Source organism: Actinia tenebrosa, unplaced genomic scaffold (assembly GCF_029948245.1).
Source record: "Actinia tenebrosa isolate PJP-AT-01 unplaced genomic scaffold, QUT_ActTen_1.0 PGA_scaffold2__45_contigs__length_23673736, whole genome shotgun sequence".
NCBI lineage: Eukaryota > Metazoa > Cnidaria > Anthozoa > Actiniaria > Actiniidae > Actinia > Actinia tenebrosa.
The window spans coordinates 16,170,762-16,188,681 of NW_028292579.1; the positions used below are offsets into that span (position 1 = coordinate 16,170,762).

General features: G+C 37.1%; 2 protein-coding genes across 2 annotated transcripts; one reads left to right on the plus strand and one right to left on the minus strand.

The window, feature by feature from the left end:
* Positions 1 to 3,258: 3,258 nt before the first annotated feature.
* LOC116298747 (putative neuropeptide Y receptor type 6) lies at positions 3,259 to 6,120 on the minus strand. Its single transcript, XM_031707289.2, has one exon. It carries the CDS (start codon positions 5,544 to 5,546, stop codon positions 4,416 to 4,418), a length of 1,131 nt encoding a protein of 376 aa, XP_031563149.1. The 5' UTR covers positions 5,547 to 6,120; the 3' UTR covers positions 3,259 to 4,415.
* A 6,009-nt stretch (positions 6,121 to 12,129) lies between these two features.
* LOC116298762 (uncharacterized) lies at positions 12,130 to 17,917 on the plus strand. The gene is made up of 6 exons (XM_089034126.1): positions 12,130 to 12,575; positions 12,848 to 13,075; positions 13,368 to 13,524; positions 13,684 to 14,066; positions 14,478 to 14,736; positions 16,794 to 17,917. Exons 1-6 carry the CDS (start codon positions 12,228 to 12,230, stop codon positions 17,915 to 17,917), a joined length of 2,499 nt encoding a protein of 832 aa, XP_088890252.1. The 5' UTR covers positions 12,130 to 12,227.
* Positions 17,918 to 17,920: the final 3 nt, after the last annotated feature.

Below are 17,920 nucleotides of genomic sequence, written 5' to 3' on the forward strand. Positions count from 1 at the left end.
GCCTAGAGAGACACCACTACAACAAGGCTCCATTGGTTTGGCTGGCTACATGTACATATTGGGGCATCCATCATCCTAATCTCTTTCATCAATTCCGCTCACATCTTATCATATCTGACGAGTATCCTGTGGAGAACGCCCATAGTATCATTCGCTCAAAAACAAATGCCCATGACACAACTGAACAGCTACGCAAAAAGGCAAAATCCACATTTCAAGCTAAACACACACAAAAACACTTCAAGGAACATTTCACTCCACCTAAACATCATAACTTCACAACCAACCACCTCAGAATTCTTAAAGCAAAATGTGCTGGCATACTATCAAAATTATTTGTGGATATATCAAGAAACATTGGGGAGGGAAGAATTATTTTTGAGGGAAAAAAGAAGAGTGCTGTATTGCCCAAAGTATTTGGAAAAGATCAAGTCAAATGTAGGACACTGCCATTGGGCTATTGTGGTTTACACCAACCAGTACCAGATCGACGTTGTGACCTGCCAAGTTGTACAGCAAGAAACAGAGAAAGTTGGGTATTATTTGAGGGCTGTTCTCATTCTTACCATGAGGACTGTCTAAGTGATACCTACTACTGTGTCCTCTGTCAGGAATTTCTGGCAGACAAAGCAAGATCACTAGCTGAAACTGCTAAAGATGCCATATTGAACCCCAATGAACCCAAAGAAACTGAAACTACAAAGTCTAGTGACAATTCAAAAAATAGTGAATCTGATTCAAATGATAACCTTGACTCAACAGCTCCTGGAGACATTGATTCTATTGAAAATGATATTAAGCTAGCCAATGCATCAATATCTGCACTACCCTCTATTCCATGTCCACCAGACACACCTCCTGCAACAATAAGTACTTCTGACCCAATACCACAGCAGCAGCAAGCCTCTAACAACAGACGTATTCCAAAGTGTTCTCAATGTGGACACCCACGAAAAGGACACACTCGCCCTAAACAAGGACCTGTCAAATGTCCACGATGCAATGGAGGAGTATGTTCAAGACAGCCATCACAGTCATCTCTACCATCGCAGTCAATCCAGCCATCACAGTTATCACAGTCAACCCAGCCATCACAGTCAACCCAGCCATCACAGTCAGCCCAACTATCACAGTCAGCCCAACTATCACCGCCAACTCAACTATCACCGCCAACTCAACTATCACCGCCAACTCAACTATCATATTTGTTCCAGCCACAACAGCAACTAATCCTACATCCATATGTACACTATGGTCATGTAATTGAATGGATTCTGCCACAACAACTATGTCAGTCCCTGATCTTTGGAATTCCAATGGGCAGTAATGCTTGTACTATCATCGCTGTCATTGGGGCTATGAAGTTTCTGTCTGGCACAGTTCCTGTCCCTTCTCCTCACAATATTTTATCAACTGTGGCTGCATTTGCCAACTCAATGAGAGAAGGAAACATTCTTTACAACAATTTGAATCTACCAGTAAACCAACCAAACTTAAATGTCCAGGAGGCCCTAGCAACAAGATATGATAAGTTTGGACTGACAATGATAGAAGATAGTGCAGTTTTCTCTCCAGCCTGTCTCAAAGACAAACTGGTACTCATGACAATCTCATCTGGCAATAAATCTGCTATTATTATTGCACCACCAGATAAGTCAATGCTGTTATGTTTTAGCAGAAGGGAACAGAAAGTTTCATTGTTTGAAAGCCATTCTCATGGTAACCAAGGAGGATTGTTGGCCGTAGCAAGCTATGAACAAATAGACAGCTTTGTTCTCTTCCTTGAATATATGTGTTTGCGTGACTGGGGAAGCAGCATATCAGGGGCCAATATTAGTGTAGTACAGTAAAAACCTGTATAAGAACCTACTTTTTTACGGTTAGCCTCAACATTTACAATTTTTTATATACATACATTTACTGCAAGGTTCTAATAAAATGGTCCTTAAAATGGCTAATCTTAGCCTAACATGTTCTTAATTTTTAGGTTCTTATATGCCGGCTTTTACTGTAGCTGTGAATAGCTAATTTTGTCTGCTCATATGATGTTTAAAATAGTTAAATTAACTTAACTAAGTTAATATTATATTAATTATCACTTCTAATACATCACATGTAACAATGTGACAAAAAAAACTGCTAAATACAACAAGTTTTATAATGTCTTGTCCGATTTTGCCAGCTAATTCAATATGACAGGATGATAATAGCATTAGTGAGGTTCAGCATGATAGAAATACTTGTGTGATACTCTTCCTAGACTTTTCACAATAACATATTAATAAATATTCATTAGCTATGAAATTCTAGGCTTAATTTAGCAGGCAATATTCCCGAAAATATGCCACCGATTACTTTGAAATAAAAACAAATACTTAGAAATGAGTTCGATACGCGTATTGAATTTTCAACAACGCTTGTCGAGTGTTAAATTCAATAAGAATTTTACCAGATACTATGCCTAGCAAAAGTGAGGTCATACTTTCAAGAAAGCATCGGAATATTTTCTCCGATTTTGAGGCTAATAAAACCCACAAAAAACAAAGAAGGAAAGGACGATAAAACTAGTTCTAATTTCCGAACTGTGATACTCTTTCTACGATTACGGGAAATTCACCGTCAACTAAGTCTAAAATAAGGTTTCACACATAATATCGTAAAATTTTCGAGCTAGATTTCTCTGAAAGAGAACCACCGATTTACATTCTTATATGTTAATAACAAACTAGAGAACTAAAACTTACCATAAGACAGGGTTTTGGTGCAGTAGTCTTCGTTATATATCAGATATCCACCTCGAAAAACCCAAGCAAGCCACAACGTGCTGGTGTCAGTCCCGTAAATGGATAGCAGCTTTATATATTTGTTTAGCAATTTAGAACTCAACTGTGTTCTTTCACTCGCTGATTCCAGCCACAATTACACATCAAAAGCCCATTTAGCTATTTCTTGGATTGTTGAGCGTAGAAAATCCTTTTGCGGTGCACAACTGGCGCACGATTTGACACACTCGGTAATCTTTCTCCGCCATTGATCACCAAAACAAAGCAAGTGCCTAAGATGTAATGCGCATGCGCAACAGAATACTCCCCTGTTCAACCCACCCAGATGCACCGCACTGATAATTTTAGCACCTTGCGTCAGTAACTGAGCCATTGTTTCGGCAAGATTAATTTCAAAATGAAAAAAATTAATTCACTGATGAATTTGTTCTCGATAGACTCATTGAAAAAATTAATACTATGAACCCAATATAACAACCCTATCATACATGAACTTCTGTCACCCACATTATTAACAATTTGATGGCCTTTTAATTGCTATCCTTAATATGGAATAATTTAAGTAGATCAAGTTTGTGGCAGAATCTAGCCTCCAGCCTTAATTTCTTAAGAGAGACTGCTTAGATTACCCACACACTAAATAATCACTAAATCAGTCTCTAGTCGGCTCCCAATCAAATCTTCAATTATTAGTTGAGGCCTATTTTTCTATTAGTACGGAAATCAATCTAAGATAATTAGAATTCCCAATGACACGAATAACCTTTAAAAAAATTTTAAGCGAAAATTTCTTACTTTCACAAGAGATAATATAGCAAATGACCATGCATTTCGTGGATACGGGCCGCCATTTTGAAGAGCATGGTTGAGTAAACGAAAGCAAACCTTAACGAATGGACTTTTTTACTTATCTAAATATTAATAAAATCTGAAGCTAAACTGAGAACAGAGAACAAAGAAAAGGCCATTTTTCTTTGTTTAAGTAGTTGAAGTGGTCTGTTATAGGTTTCTATATTTGCAAACAGTGCATTTCGTGCTCTTCTGTCACATGTCAACTTATGTAGAATTTTATTTGAACTCACTCTGAAACTGTCACCGAATCTCTATAATATATGTAAAAAGGCAATTGTCATCATTTTCCCCAGGCGTTCACTTATGGGTTTTGGACAGAAAGCAAAGATTGTGTTGACATTTCTTACAAAGTGTATTTTCACTTGCTAGAAAATAGATGGACTTTTTAAAGACATTTTGAAAAACATTCTTAATGAACTTTAGCCTTACCTTTAGTTTGTCATATCGAGATTTGTTTGACAATTACTTCATCCCTCGGTGGCTTAATTTGTAATGTATTGTGTGTTTTGGGAGGATTGTTCTCTTTATATTGCTACAAGGAACCGCGTCCGTCGGCAACCTTGAGTATCCAAGGCATCTTTGGCGATCAATGAGTGGCACGTTTTAAAGTGTTATTCAATTTTGACTGAATTAACCTTTGAAACAAGCGTTCCCAAAAACAAACAACTTAAGATTTTCAAAGATTACTTTTCGCCTAACGATTTTACAATTGTTTTTTATTTTTTGTTTTTGCTTTTTTTCGTTTTGAGTTGATACTTAATATATCTAGTTTTGATTTTGTCAGTAGTAAAGACAGTCGCCTTCTTGAGTATTTAGGGCTTGTGGTGCTTCTATCTCGATTTGTCGCGCATGAGAGGAAATCTCACCATTGTAAACATTCTTTTTCCCACATCTAAACAGGTTTGCGAGAGCTCGTCTATATGTGTTGTTGAATATCAAATAAATGAAAAAATTCCACGCCTTGTTTGACTCGACAATAAACGAAGCAATAAATCGAAAAAGCACTGAGACAGAGCAAGTACCTCTTTTAAAAAGCACAATGAACGAATAAACGATGATTGGACTCCAACACGAAAAAAATACTACTATTACTGCTAACACCATAGCGACGACTTTACGGTTTCGCCTGTGCCGTCGCAGACGAGCCTCACATGACAATCCTCTAGGCATTTTCTGTCGATGAAACTTTCTAATGATCAAAGACTGCACCACAACGATAATACCTAGCGGTAACACGAACAATATCACTATTAGAGTGAGGAAAAACGCTTTGTTTACTAGTGAAGAGTCGATTGAAGTAGGCCAGATCATTAAACAGTAAGACTTCTCCTTGTAGTTTGTAAGCTGAAACGCATAAAGGAATGGCGAGTGTAGAACCAAAGCGTTCAACCAAATAAATAATACCACTTTCTTAACACGACCAACAAATGGCTTCCGACGATGTGGTTGAACGATCCCACAGAATCGATCGATTGAAATGAAAGTCAAGCTCTCGACGCTTACAGCCACAGAAACATCATGGATAAAATAAACCAGCTTACATAAAATAGAGCCAGTCAGACCGACTATAGGCCACGACCGGTGTCCGTTATGAATCTCCAATATAGCTATAGGCATGAAGAACACAGATGCTAGTAAATCTGACACGCTCATGTTAGCGATGAGAAAGTTGGTAGTCGACCGTAGATCTTTTTCTTTGTAGATTATCAATAAAATAAAGGAGTTGCCCACAATCGATAGCAAGAAAATCAAGCCATAAGCAATAGTCTTGGCGATGTTAGAAGCTGTTGAATCAGGTGTAGGAACGGGGCACATTAAAACCGAATTAGCGGCAGAAATGCTGAAATTAGGCGTGTGATTTAAGGATTCCAGCTGCATTATCGATGAAAATGTTCCAGATAAAACTAACATGAATTCCTTTGAAAATATCTCTGGCGCCTTTTTCTCTTAATCCCAGAAAAATGTTTCAGAGAATCCGCGAATGCGGTTACGGGCGTTTGAGACGAATGCAATCCACTTTAACAAATAGATATATATATATATATGCATTGAAATCACAGACCAAAGACCACATTGAGTACCTTGCAGAACATGCCTTGTTCGTGGATGAATCAACTCGACGGGAATCATTCACTAGGTCGTAATTGTACTGAAAAAAGAATACTGAATGCTTTTGTTAACGTTTCCAGACCCGAACGTGGGCAGGTCGAATACGTGCGTAGATTATGTTTATGCGCCGGGCTAAAACCCTCATTGCCAAATTACGCTAGGACGAAAATAGCAGCTGAGAAGAACTTGAATGATCATTAAATGGAAGGGAAATAGATATTAAAATTGGGTAGCTAAGCAATAGTAAACTGGCTGATCAGCTTAGTGGATGAGAGAGTACGTTTTTCTTGATCTAAAACTATGAAGATTTACTTTTTAAAAACGATCGAAAACCAATACAGTATACTTTGAGGGCTGTTATCGTTGTTTGTATGATATATGCAGAAAGGGACTACATGCTTTAAGTAAATTATCATCTTCATTATAGTGCTTTACTAAGAATTAAGATAGGAGTGACGTATTGATGTGATAATATTGTAATCTTGGCGAATCCAGGAAAAACTTATGGTTAATGAACTTAGTATTGGCTGTTCTAAATTGTTCTGACCACGAATTAAAGCTTGCAACTAATTTGATTCAATTAGATTGGCTGATGGATATTTTGAATCGAAACGAATCAAATATCAGTACTAATGTTCGTAGGTTATATATGTTGAAAAGATGGGGCACGATGTTAGTTTGGCACTGAAAATAGTTGTGTTAGAGAGGCTTTGAAAACATCAATAAACACGTTTGAATTGACCAAGAAAGTGGATTAGAATATGACTAAGACTTCAAACCTTTAAGAGACGATAAAAAGAAACCATGGTTGGAAGAGCCAGGAAGATTAAGTATAGGAGGGATGGGATAGGATGGGATGGGATAGGATAGGATGGGATAGGATGGGATAGGATAGAATAGGATGGGATAGGATGGGATAGGATGGGATAGGATGGGATAGGATGGGATGGGATGGGATGGGATGGGATAGGATAGGATAGGATAGGATAAGATAGGATAGGATAGGATAAGATAGGATAGGATAGCATAGCATAGCAAAGCAAAGCAAAGCAAAGCAAAGCACCGCATTGACTAGCTTAAGCGAAAAACTATACTGATCCAAACCTGCTCTATCATATTTTTTTTCCTCTGTATTTCCGCTTTCCATGAGAAAGTGACAGGCTGATCATACAGAAACTAAGTATCTTTGTCTGCCAACTGCTGCCTGAATACAACCCGCACAGCAGGATATTAAAGCGCAATATATCAAAAGATAATGATGCCTTGAGGCTAGTGATGACGGGAAGAGCCTTTTATTAACACAATCACCATTTCAGTAACAGAAATGGGAAATTTTTCTTCGTAAGGTTCGTTTTTTTCTTAGTATTCAGGCTTATTTTCTAAATATTATTGGTTTCCTCGATCGGACTGTGTCTATCAATCACATCACCGAAGTGGCCACTGGATAAAATTCTAGCTATTTCAATAAACAGTCCATGAACACAAGCGCTTGAGTAGGCGCAGTTCTTTTCAAATTATCGTTTAAAACAATTGATTCGGAAGCTAAGCTTTCAAATACTCGTTCAAATACTACATCACTGTCTAGAATAAAATCAATTTATGAAGTGTCGTCGTTTCAAGTTTATCTTTTTAGCTTTGAACATTTCATGTCAATTAAAGCACAACCATATTGTTGGTCTATTACGCTCTTGAACTTAACTCTGAACACATTTACTACGGCGCATCTTCCTGTATATTAATTCTTTAAAACCAAGACTTCAAGCTGGAGGTGCGACAAAGATATTTGGACTACAGTAATCCAAAATGACTATTTACTCGGAAGTCAGTTTGAATTATTTAACTTCGGCAATGGTTAAAAAACGCATCAGTTTAAAACTAAGCATAATTTATACAAAGTATAGGATGTATGAAATATTTGGTATCTTTCAATACCATTTTGTTTGCCACATTTTAACTTATCTGAATCAAAATAACCCATGTTTTTATCTCCTAACAGGATGTTTTTGCTAATCCCCACAACGAAAAATACAAAAAGAGACGATATTCATCGTGGAAAACGATTTTTCTTGTTTTATAGCGGACATGAACAATATCAAAATAACAGATTTCAGTTAAAAAGACGATTATATTTTGATATAATTCTCTTAAAAATAAAAACAGCTTAGCAAACAAGGATTCAAATTAGTTAAAATAAACACATGAAGCAAAAAATTATCTCACTATTTTAGACGGCCTTGCTTGTGCTGCCATAAACAGCTCTGATCTATTTAAGTTGTCTGTAGAAAATAGTGATAAATCTTGAAAGAAAAAGAAGTTATAACTCAGAACATAGTAGCTAATGAAAAACGATTTCAAATATTTTTGATTAAACTGCTCACATTTGCCCAAACTAATCATACTTGTTATGCTTGGCTTCATTGAACAATCTTTCCGGTCTGTTCTAGCTGCCTTTAACAGTAAAGGTTCATCAATTATTTCTGGTCATTTGAAACTGGCAAAAGATTTCCACGGCCAGAAAGTTAACAAAAATGTGCGCACACATGTTTTATATGTTATGGAAGATATAAGACCGTTCTATCCCCACACTTGACGTTAAACCGGGTTTCCATGATATAGATGTTTAATTTCTTGTATTTTAAACCTAACTGCTTTTTTCTTGTTGTTGCTTTTTCCTTCCTACACGTTTGTATGTTTGTTTTTTCGCCGGCGTTGTTTGCCTTTATTTGCTTTCACGATTAAGTATTTTACCGCAGTGACGTTTTTACGTTTTTTGAGAAAAAATTTTCAATCATTCTGTGCACTGTCGTAAAAACTAAAAAACAATCAGATAAAAACATGTGGAAACCATGTTTTAGCTTCTATTTGTCTTACCCGGATTATTTGCTTTTATTTACTTTGATGAAACTGTTTTTACCGTTTTTGGTTTTTGCCTGAATTGAAAAAATCTGGGGATGATACGTAAAACACAAAACACGTTGATACCTAATACAAGAAAACCAGGAAAACAAGAAAACCACTGAGGACTGAACAAAAGCACTAAACACATCATAAAGATATTATAACTATACATTATAATAGCTAAATTATAGCTCTCGAAATCATTGAACACTCGCTTAACTCAAAGATAACATCCTGCTGGTCAAAAAATAAGTTAAGAGGACATTTTTTTCAATAATGAGCAATAATGGCAAAAAGCTCCAAAAACTAGACTTTTGTATGAGTTTTGATCCCAATTTTCGTTTTGGGTTAACACTCAAAACCTTTTTTAAACAGTTAGAGACTGATGTACTATGATAGCTGTTTGAAGAGGTATTTTCAATTGTACAAAGACGTTTTGTTGCATTTGTGTTAAAATGTTGCTTTGTCAGGGTTTTTTTATAGAAAACATATGGGAAATAAGCTTGCTCAAATGAAGGCCTAAACCTCATTTTCGAATAAAAGTTTTGCTTTTTGTTAACACTTTTATTCCACTTTCATCGGTCATCTCCACTTCCAAACAACTTCATGTCTGAATGACAAGATTTCAGCCTTGTACGACAGCCTTTAATTTCTTCAAGAAAATAGTTTTTGGCGCTCACTGCTTGAATACGAAAAGAATTCTCTCTTAAAGCTTTGTTTTCATAGGCAGTTTTTTAGTTATACTACCCTCTCAATATTTCTCTCAATATACCTGCTCGTGGCTTTTCCCCCCTCATTGCTTTAAGTTTCCATTCTGTCTTTATTGGCATTACATGTAAATAAAGTGTTGTTTTTTTACCGTAACGTTTTGGGGTTTTTGAGATGATATATCCTACCTTAAAAACGGCAAGAAGAAGAAGGGGAGAAAACATAAAATCACAAAAAAGTATATACGGAAAATAGGCTTCATGTTTTGAAAAAATAAAAAAATGAGAGGAATTCAGTAAGAATAGTTTAGAGAGTGGCAAAGTAAGTCAGTCACTCAAGGCCATTTCAAGGCCATTTCAGGGCCATTTCAAGGCAAACCTACAGTTCGTGCCGACTCTCAAATGATTTCCGATTCCCCGTGCTGTGCTGTCATTAGATAAAGTGCTTTTTCTTTAGATTTAATTGGTTAATTCTGGATTCAAGCCACCTGGTTCACAGTACCATCCTTTTTGCGATCATATTACGTTGTCAAAAAATACTCCATTTTTTCCAACTAAATTGCACATTGCGATTGGATGAGAAGCATGCGAACAAACAACGACAAGCCATTTCAGTGTTTCATCAGGGGTGTCCGTTCTCTAAAGGCCGGATTAGACGGTACGATTTTCGCCTACAACTATCGTATACAACACGCTCGCGTCTGTCGTAGGCGAGTTGTAGATTGATTTTCACGCTACGACTCGAGTTGTAGGATAGCGATAGTTGTAGGCGAAAACCGTACCGTCTAAACCGGCCTTAAGAGTACTGCCCGCACCGTTGAAGGTTTTCCCCCCTCACTCAATTATTAAAACAACAATACTATTCTATCAGTCATGGTCAATCAAAATCATATTAAAAAAGTGCAGTTCAGGTTATGCTGAACCGGACAACCTGTAAAGAGTCTGACAGATAATTAGATATTTGACAAATGGCAATAATCTACTCATTGGTGATTTTTAAAATTATAAATCAAACGTCAGCTAAAACATTTCAACTTCAACCAAAAGCAATATTGAAAATGCTTTTAAACGTGTACAAACTGGAGTGCAGCGTAAATAATGTTCAATTTCAAACTTGACAAATGCCAGTGTGAAGGAATAATGATTCACTCTACCACAGACAAGCTACGCCATGTTTTTTTTTCCTTCAGCAATATTGAAAATGCTTTTATTTAACAATTATTCGCCGAAGGCGAAGTGAATATCGAAACGAAGTTGAGATTATTATTCCCGATATTCACTGAGCCTGAGGTGAATAATTGTTTTAGTATGAATACACGGGTGATTCTTTCAAAAAAAGAAAAGAAAAGAAGATAAAAGACACATTTAAAATTAGGAACAGCAACAAAGCGGCTGGCGGCCATTTTTGATTATCGTGTGATAATCTGAGTTTCTCGACCAATCAGCGCGCGAGATTTTCAATAATCACCTGTGTATTTATACTAAATATGTATCAACTATCAGAGTGTAGCGTAACAAATACCCGTGGGCCAAGCAATATTAATTGAACTAATCTACTAAGTTCATTTTTTTAAAACGCTTTTTTAATATGTATGACTAGAGGGCAGCCTAAAAAATATTACTTTTAACTTGGCAATTATCAGTAAACGTTTTGGATAATGATGTAAAGTAGCAGTCTACTAGCTACAAAGATGTTTAGCCCATTTTCCAATTTTCGTTCCGTTTTCGTAGAATACAAAATTCTCTTACTGAGTGAAGACACTCGAGGCGTGAACACTTCGCCGAGCTTTTTTTTAGGTTATTATTTCCTGAACTTTCTGCTGTTTCAAACCCTCTATAATAAAGGAATATTGATTATATTAATGAATTATTTCCAATCGATTGGTTCAAGGGATGATTTATAGTAATCATTTCTTTAAAAAGTCAACAACAACAACAACAACAACAACAACAACTGTTCGAGTGTCCTCCCTGAAACATATCTTGAATCTCTTTTTATTTCAATTTATCAACTATAATTCTACTTGTCGCGTCCTGTTGAGGTTTTGAACGACTTTCTCAAATACGATTTTTTATCATTCATAATAAAGTTGCGCTGGTAAATGTCTTGTTCAGAGACTAAAACGTCTGAACCATATGCAGTATTTTAATTACAGAAAAATCTGTAAGTCAGAAACGAACCTTTATAAGTATAAATTTCACAGTGTTATTTTATTCTATGTACTTCAAATGATCTTTTTTAGGACAAAGTATCTGTTTTAGGATATTTTTAAGTAGGATTTTCAATCCGAAAATTAAAACGAATTTTAACCATCAAAACAAGAATCGACCCATCAAGCCTAGTAGTTGTCTATTTATTAATCTAATAAAGCCAGATTTATTTTCTTCAGGATCATTTGATCAGTTATTTCGGTTCAGAACGACGTACTTTTAAAGTCATTTCCTTGGAGAGTAATTAGACATGACGAAGGTAAAGGAGGCTATTTTAGTCATATTTTCTCATTCAACGACTAAGTCCTAACTGACCTACTCAGGAGAACACGACCGACCGAAGATCGACGACGGCTTAATGGCCAAGATGTTGATGTAGCGATAAACCAAGAGTGGGTTTACAAAGGAAATCAGCCCAAGAAAAATTAACTGGAGGTTAAGATCCGATTACTAGCTGTAAATGGAACAAATAATGATCTTAATGGATGATGAGACAGATGAAGTGATATGACTGACATATACGATGTTTTGTTCTTTCAAACAAGCCCGGTAATTTCCAAGCCCACGGATACGAATGCAACTATTAATTGATTGTTTATCTGAAGCTATGAATACCCAATAGTAATAATTCCTAAAGACGTATTTTATTTCCGATAAAAGACGATTTATGGTGTTTTTAAGCCTTTTTGCAGTCGTCTTTTACTTGACCTGTCTTCCACCTGTTGCAAGTTTTTGGTTCTTTTCGTGTCGTCATGGTAACGGTAATGGTGACGTAGGTTATTCTTGCTGGGCTTTGTGTCAGTGTCGCGCGCCAAACACCTGCGAGGCTGGTGTCCAGCGGTGTGTGTCTCCGGGACAACTGAATGATCACTGTCACCTTACCAGGCCCTGTGGCAGGGGACTCAGCTGTCATCCGGGAATCCAGAAATGTTATCACGTGCCAAGACGTCTGTATGAGCCCTGCGTGGCGGGATATGAGTGTGGCAGCGGTCTTACTTGTCAACCAGGAATTCAGGTGAAGTACGATTTTAATTTCTATTGCGGAATATCAACTCGGGGGGGGGATTCCAGGTTTCGGTTCCTGGACTCGGCATTACATGTGAGCAGAGTTTGTTAGATCTCTCCCTTGATTCTCCAACATTTCTCGATCAGTTTTGTAGATCATAGAAGGATTCGTAAGTTTGAGCATATTTATGAGCTATTAACTATATGGTTTGAGCTTACAGCCAAAGCAAGTAAACAAATAACATGACAAATAACATGACCAACTATTCCATCAAATCAAAGGTTTGTTTCCACGCCTTACGTCGTTACAATGAACCCTGTGTTGGCGGATATTCGTGTGGTCCTGGGTTGAGCTGCCAGCCCGGTGCTCAAAGATGTCTCCATTCCCCGCGCTTGGAAAATGAGCGATGTTCTTTGGGGTTCGAGTGTGGTACTGGTTTAGAATGCACGCTCTGTGCTGAACCCTATTTGACATGTCAGTTAGGTCGAATACCAGATCAAGACGAAGAGGTAAGGTCGAGGTTTTTAACTGATTGTTTTTTAGGCCGGAGTTTTTAAGCAACTAGTGAACATTTTGTTCGGTGTCTAGTTGAATAACACTAGTTTACAATGTAATGCGTAGAGCTGCCGCACAGTTTGAAATCTTGAGGAGCGATTATGACCTTAACATCTACCCTGGCCGTTTTCCTTCATGAACTATGGATCGAGTATTTTTTGCAATCGGCTGCGCTGTGATCTATTAACTCAAATTAATCTATAAAGCTGCGATATTAATTGTTGTATATATTCTTACCTTCAACAGTTTTACAGACGTCCTTACAACAAGGTAGCATTTCTTGTTACCCACAATTCTTTTTCCAATGGCGTCGAGTACGCGGTCTGGGTCCACAATCAACGGGTCAGCGTTGCGCAGCAACTCAAAGACGGTGTGCGCGGACTCATGCTGGATATCTATCCTGGTAAGCAATCTAAAACAAAACAAACCCCTTCAATTTTTGATTACTAATATTATTAGGGCTAAAAATCCTTTAGCTATCATGCGCGCAGACGTTAGGAAGGGGTTACAAAATGCATGCGTGCAAACGTCTCAGTTATTTGTGTTTCTTTTTACCATCCAGGGTGGGGTAAGGCGGAGGTTCGACTGTGCCATGCCGTCTGTTTCTGGGGCGGTTCAACCGACCTTCTCGACACCTTGATACGAATCCGTGACTTCCTAGAGACCAACCCCCGTGAAGTGGTCACAATAATATTTGAGGATTACCTCAGAAATCCCACCGTCCTGAAGCGTGTATTTGACCAGGCTCGTATCTCTGTTCATGTGCTGAGAAGCGAACACTGGGGGTCACTGTACAGGGACTGGCCTACGCTTGAAGAGATGCGAACGCTTGGACGCCTGGTCGTGTTCAATAACAATGGTCTAGGGGGATTCCCCTATACTGAGAATAATATGTGGTACTACGTGCGGGAGAACCGTTATGGACACCCTGGACAGGACACTAAGGTGAGATTATATGACGTTATCAACATACAATGCTATCTTTACGCCACTGAAATTAATATTATCAATAACGACCAAGGTATCAGGGAATGATTATAATTATGTCATCACCAGTTTTTTATACGTTGCGCGCTTATATTGAGTACAAATAAAGTCTTTTCGGATTGCAAAGTTGACTAATTATTGCTGCACGAGTGCGCATTTTATTAACAACATTTTGCGCATTTTTGTATGCTGAGAAACAGTTGTATGATACGGCTTTGCATTTCCTTTGAAAACAAAAAAAGTATAGATAAAGAATAACCGTGAGGCATATTGCATAACTGCGTGTGTTACAAAAAAATCCCAGTTATTTCGTCATCTTTTTCATTACATGGTTTTATCGTTTTCGTCGTCGTTGTTTTTGCCTTCCAGACTTGCGTAGATCGAGCAGAATCCCAATACAACGTACACGATAATGATAACTGGAGCCTTGTGCTGATAAACTGGTTTGGCACGATACCCAACCCCCTAGACCCATGCCTTAATTCGTTCCCTACATTACAAGACAAACTCACTACGTGCCAGCGAGCATTTGGTCAGCTGCCTAACTTCCTAGCGGTGGATTTTTATCATGATGGAGAGAAGGGTGGTGCCTTCAAAGCAATAGAATGGCTAAACAAGCAATGGAAAGGTAATGCGTGTTTCACTAGAAGTAAGGCATTCATAATTTATGGAGTGGGTTAGCAATGGGAATTTTACATTGAGATTTTACCCCCCCCCCCCCCCCCCCCCCACCCACCCTCTCTCTCTCACAAACAACGTATTTTTTTTTGACCCCCCAAACCACAGGGAGCCCAATTTAGATAAAATTCAATGGTGAAAATAAAATCGGAAAAACTAAATAATCAATTATTCGTTTAATTCGAGATCAAGATAATGTCCTCCGTAATACGAAAGAGTAGAAAAATCGTTAAAAAATGCAACAGAACATTTTTTTTCGCGCGCGCTTTGTTTTCCTATATAATTCCTCTATGGTATCTCGTTGGTATGTCGTTGCCTCTAAAGCAGCAGAATGGCTAAACAAAATTAATTTAGCAGCAGAAAGATATACCATGCGTTTCATACTCTATCAATAAAAGATTATAAAGACAAGTGGTCAAGTTTTCCACTTGTAGGAATTTATCTCTCTATAAAAAAAAAAATTAAACACACAAGTAGCCTCTTAAAGCTTCATTTGATGAAGCTATTTCCAGAAGAGAAAAATACTTGAGGAAAGTTAACCAATACGATTTTACATGTTAAGTTAAGTGGAAAACGTCAGTCAGGTTTTTGGACGCGCTTTTTCTTTTATTCATCGTTTTTTAATCGTTTTTGAAAGTAGAAAATATTCGACCTCAAAAAACAAAAATTATTTTAAAAAAACTGTCGATAAAAACAAATTAATCCAGGAAAAGACAAAGGCAACACATTGAAATGTGTATAAAGCAACAGAAAAGCAAGAAACGTGTACGTAGGTTGTCCGTACAAAGTAATCAATATATTAATAAACGTAAAAATGAAAAGATATAGTGAAAACCACGTACTCAACTGGTGCACTTGACGACGAAAAGACACAAGTGCCCGTTTTGTACAAGAGATAAAACGAATGTGAAGTGGTTCGTTTCCTGATGTGGTGCCCCTTAGGGCATTTACGTGTGTGTGATGGAACAACACACACGAACGATGATAAGATACAAAGGAATCGAAATAATAATTTAAATGATAAAAAACAAGAGACCATTGTCACTTAGGAAGAAAAGAATAAAAATACAACAATGTTTTAAACTGAATACCAATCGCTGAAAAGGTTCTTAAAGTCAAGCAAAACTTGCCAATACTAATAGAATGAACTTAGATATTTTTCACTCAAAACATGTTTTATTGCTGTAAACGTTTTCCGTATTCATTACTAATTTTTTGGACTATTTATTATTCTTTTATTACACGATATCGTTATCATTAATTAAGCTCCTTAAATCTAAATCCTTATTATTCATTATTCGTGCAAGCGTTTTAGTACAGCGCCATTCAGTATTTGACAGTATAGTTCCACCCCGGATACATTACACACGCGTTGTTTTCAAGGGATAGACTTATTCAGACTAGCTAAAGTGGTTAATTTAAGTCGCTTGGCTCTCAGTTTGCAGGCTTTCTAATTAGACTTCTAGGAAGGAGGGGCATTAGCCAAAACATGAATTTTATCGAAAGTATACGGAGGGTCGTGACAGGATAAAATGGGAACTAGGATGCGCCTTTTTGATTTGAAATTGGATTATATGCACATATGGAATGGTATTCACAAACAAAAAATATATTATAATATGGGAATGGAATTGAGATTCGAGCAAAACATAGGCTGGAACAATGGGATTTGGTCAAAATGGTGGCTGGGAAATGGGATTAGGAACCCCCTCCCCCCCTTCAGGACCTCTACACGGACACGGCTAACTCGTAGATTGGATCCTGAAACGATCTCTGGCTGATCAAAGACAGATTCACAGATTGAATCGAAATTTAGCGTATTAATTAATTTTTGCGCGGAGAAAAGAAAACCGGAGACATTGACCTCTCGAATCAAGGGAGAGACCTAACAAACTCTACATGTTGCTTTCCTCTGACTAAGCATAAAAAGTAAGAAATACTAGTCATGGTTATCTTCCTCAAACTCAAAAATTTTGATTATAAGGTTAACTATGTTTTCTTTTGCAGCCCAATTTCCAACCGCAAACAAATCGTTAAAAGAAGAATTCAAGAATCGATATCTCCAAAAGATAAGAACATCTATCGTAAATTATTGGAATCAAATTCTGACGGGAAAGAATGGAACAGAGCCGAAAGTGAAAAATGTGACATCCAATATATACCACGTGATAAGTGGGGCAGAGCACGTGATAAATACAACCAATCAGATAATGAATATAACTCACGTGGTTAATGCATCAGACCAATCATCGAGAGTAAAAATCCAATTGGTTAATATGACAGGTCATGTGATCAATATGACTGGTCATGTGATAGGAAACTCGAGTCAGCCTTCTGTTACCATGGAAATGCCGATGTATAACAATTCTATTGAAAGATTTAGGAATAATTCGTTTACAATTGACAGCAACGATAAATTAAACAAAGAGGGAACCTTTTTCAACATCAGCAAAAGTAATAATGAACAATCTTTGAAAAACAGAACGAAAATGAAAGTCAACATAAATTATGCAAGGGCTTCAAACATGGAAGGCTTGGACTCAAGCAATGCAACGTATTTTATGGATATTAACAAAACAGAGAACGCGAAAATGTTGGCTTTACAGCAGTCAGATTCTTTAATAAACCAGTCCAAAATGGGAAAAGATGTGTTGAATGGTACTGAAGTGCTCAGCGATGTAAATGAAGTTTCAAACAACACTGAAGGGCCGTCAGTAGGCCAAAGTATGCTGTCAAACACAGCAACAACTTTTCAATGGAGAAATAACTCAAATCTAGCACAAAATGAGAACGACAGTAATTTTCTGAGTGCGAACTCTAAAAATGCGTCACAGGGCAAGATATTTTTAAATGTAACTAAATTCAATGGTATCAAGTTTGACCGAATGTTGAGGACAACAAACATAAGCTTAAATCAAACGGCGAGCAAAAACAAGCTCTTAAATCTTTTCGATTTATTTTCTCCTGCAAGAAATTTAACAACAAAAAATTCAGAAACAATCAAGAATAATGAAACTACAGACACAGAAAAAGGCATGGCTCAAGAACAAGTCAAACCATTCTGGAATATTCCGAGCAATAACAGAAACAGAACTGAATTATTAGAAGAAATAATAGATGATATACGATAGCCA